The sequence below is a fragment of the Arachis ipaensis genome, chromosome B01 (genome assembly GCF_000816755.2).
Source record: "Arachis ipaensis cultivar K30076 chromosome B01, Araip1.1, whole genome shotgun sequence".
NCBI classification, from domain to species: domain Eukaryota; kingdom Viridiplantae; phylum Streptophyta; class Magnoliopsida; order Fabales; family Fabaceae; genus Arachis; species Arachis ipaensis.
In genome coordinates this window covers 9136006-9139343 of record NC_029785.2, presented here as the reverse complement: position 1 = coordinate 9139343, position 3338 = coordinate 9136006, and the positions used below count along the sequence as shown (strand labels likewise).

The following is a 3338-nucleotide window of genomic DNA, read 5'->3' as shown; positions in this document are numbered from 1 at the left end:
AAAATGAACGTTTTTGTCAGTGTGACATGATCTTTCAAGAGTAATTTTGTAGCAAGATGATTTTTTTGTGAGTAATTTCGATATTTTACTCAACAATTATGCTTTGTATATAAAAAAATCTGCTGCCGATATATAATACACATTAAAAATGAGTTAAACAACACATGTATTTATACACAAATACATAATAACTGATTTAGTGATTGATTTTTGGTGTGCACATAATATTTTTTATTACTCTAACAACCAAACAAGATACAACCATGCTAAGGATACACCAAAAATTATCCACCAAATTAACAACAGGTATAAAATATATGTTAAAATATAAAATAAATATAAAAAATGAGTTAAACAACACATATATTTATATATAAATACATTGGTATCGATTTGGAGGGTATGCATATAACATTTTTTAACAGAATATAGACAGAAGTCAGAACTTTGATTCAAAAAATAGACTGAAGTTACATAACTCTAAAAAAATTAATAAACTGTTCATAAACTTTAATTATTTGATTGGGATCCCATAAAGGCAAATCCCACTCATGTTTTCACACTTGATAAAATCAAACTGCACCTCAACTTACAATTTGATCTCAGAATTACATATTCCAGACAAAAAAAAAAAAAAGGAAGAAAGAAAAAAGTTGGTGACAAGAACAAACACCTTTGTGCCAGGCATTACAATGGCAAAAAGAAAAAAGAAAGAAATTCAAAAAAATTAATAATCCTCTATAATTAAACAAACTAACAAGGGGAGAAGGCGTCTCTGCCAAGACGCAATAGTACACTATTGCAACAAATCTTCTTGAGTATATATCCCGCAATCTGATTTTACACCTCAATCAAATTCCAAGAAAGGAACCCTAGTTCTTGAAAAATATAATCCACAAAAAGAAGAACAAAAAGGGAGGGGAAAAAAGCAACCGATCGAAAAGGAACCGGAAACCATACACAAAATCACTTGTAACTGCTTTCTGTGTTTTTCGAATATGTATACTTCAAAACAAAAGAACACCTTTCTCTCTTGTTATATATATATATATATGACTGATGCAGATTTTCTCTCATTATGAATTCACAAATACCTCATTTTAATTCTCTGACCAGTTTGCTTGATCTACTGTTACTGTAACATAACCAAATATCATATCTCCTAAGCAGCAATTCCTGAAACAAAGATAAACATAGCAGATGTTTAGCAACTGCCGAAATAAAATGATTCGAAAATTCTATATAGGTTATTGAACAAGCTTATACTTTTAAATGTTTTTTTTTTTGGATTTCCCATGGTATCCCCTAGACCAATAAGCCAAGGACTGATCCACTGCATATCTGAGCTCCATTTAAGGGTTTGCTGCTGGCTAATGGGTTGCTGCATGCACAAAGCGGGATTCGAACTCTCGATACTTGGTTAAACAGATTAATAAGCTAACCACTAGGTCAACGCAAATTAGTTGCTTATACTTTTAATTAGCTAAGCATCAGTCATCCACATTCAACATCAGATTGTGTGGTCTATGTCTGAATTTAAGCATTTTTCAAGTTGATATAGCTTAGAATTAAACATCGAATTACGACATGAATTTAAAAGGAAGCGATCTAGAAACCTAAGCATTTGGATCGACGCATGGAATAAATTCTACCTATGTATGCATATGTACAAGAAGGTGCAAGCAATAAATTCTACTCTGGATTGATATTAACAGTTCTGAGAAAGCTATCAAGAGTTTATCGAAAATCAGAATGAAGCTATGCATTGTCTAAAATTCAGCAACCAAGAATACTCGGTATATGCAAGTTATCAACTTGGTGATATTTAGCTTAAAGACATCTATGCAGAAAAGAAGTCCATCTTCTCAATTATAAAATATCTACCACCCGATATTTTTTCAGATATAAGAATGAAGGAAAAGATGTTTACCTCTATTAGATTGTCTACTTGTAACATTGTAGCTTCCAATATAACCCTCAGAAGTCTTTACAGGGTCGTCTGAAGCAATAACACCAAGACCATAACCAAAAGAGCCAGAACCATCCATCTCAGAAGAAGCGGTTCGCCAAGCAGAGTCATTGTAAACTGAACCACTGCCAGTTCGGTATAAATCCCCATAGGATCCTTCAAAACTACCAGTTGATGCAGCGAATGTAGAGGATGGAGTCATACCCGTACCACTGTTTCTTCCATACCCTCCCCCACCTAACCCAAAGCCGGATTCTCCACCTTCATAAACATTATTCCCCGTAGCATAGCCCGAAGCAGCTCCTCCGGCTTGGGATGGAATAGATGGACCCCAATTAGCACCACTATTTCCAATTGAAACACCAAAGCTCCCACTTCCAGATCCCAAGAAAGAACCAGGACTGACTGCGTTATTAGCGTTATTCAGGACTCCATTTCCCCAGACATTTCGAGAAGGTGAGTTCATAATAGAGTCGCTTCTGCTATTTCCCCCACTATAGCCTATAGGAGTGGTGTATCTGCTCGAGTTTCCACTGTAGAAAGGACTAAATATTCGACCGTATCCTATATTGCTCCCGTAACTAGAAGTTCCTCCATAGCTTGGGCTCAATCCTGACTCAAGATTCACTCCCATTCCATAAGCAGTGTTGCCGAATGGAGTAAACCCGCTTCTACCACTAGTAAGAGGACTAAACCTACCATCCATCCTGACGCCATATCCTCCTATTGGACTCATACTATAACCCTGAGCGTAGTTGTTTAGATAGCTACTGGCCCTATTTATACCATAGTTATATCCTATCAATGGACTTCGGCTGGGGCCAGGGGATAGCTCTTTCGGAACTGCTCTCTTGACTTCGACCAACTTTCCATTCAGTTCATGAAAAGTTTTATAAAGAACTCGATCCACAGCTTCTTCCGAATCAAATGTGATGAAGCCAAAACCTCTTGGCCTTTGAGTATTGTGATCATACATTACTACAACATCAGTAATTGTACCGAACTGATCAAAATACTTCTTGAAATCGCTTTCTGTGATAGTTGATGGCAAACCTCCAACAAAGATCTTTTTCGTGCGCCCAGGACCAGGAGAGGCATTTGCACTACCGGACTGTCTATTTATGGACTGCTGATCATCCCTAGGAACAGCTTTCTTTGCTTCAACCTGAAATTTAACCGAATATCAACAAAACATTTTCCGTTTCATATTCTGCTAAACTAAACAGGATCAAGTGTGATCTAATGTACATAAATTCAAGAACAACCAACTCTTGTTCCACTAGGTGGGACAACTAATGGATCAGGCGACACCATAACCCTGCTAACTTATCATCCTAAACATCCCCCTAATAACCACATGATGGGAGAA

The 3338-nt window shown here is 36.4% G+C and overlaps 1 protein-coding gene across 6 annotated transcripts in view; it reads right to left on the bottom strand.

The window, feature by feature from the left end:
* The window catches only part of LOC107624743 (heterogeneous nuclear ribonucleoprotein 1), a 4271-nt gene continuing 1437 nt past the window's right edge, over nt 505-3338 (bottom strand). For 4 of the 6 annotated variants that reach the window (XM_016327213.2, XM_016327221.2, XM_016327204.2 and 1 more), the window contains 2 exons: nt 1931-3134; nt 505-1176 (listed from right to left, as the gene is read on the bottom strand). In XM_016327213.2, the coding sequence (XP_016182699.1) occupies nt 1163-1176; nt 1931-3134 (1218 nt within the window). In that variant the 3' untranslated portion in view covers nt 505-1162. Of the gene's footprint in view, nt 1177-1266; nt 1416-1447; nt 1525-1930; nt 3135-3338 lie in introns of all 6 variants that reach the window. The other 2 variants (XR_002358292.1, XR_002358293.1) reach the window with 2 other exon arrangements.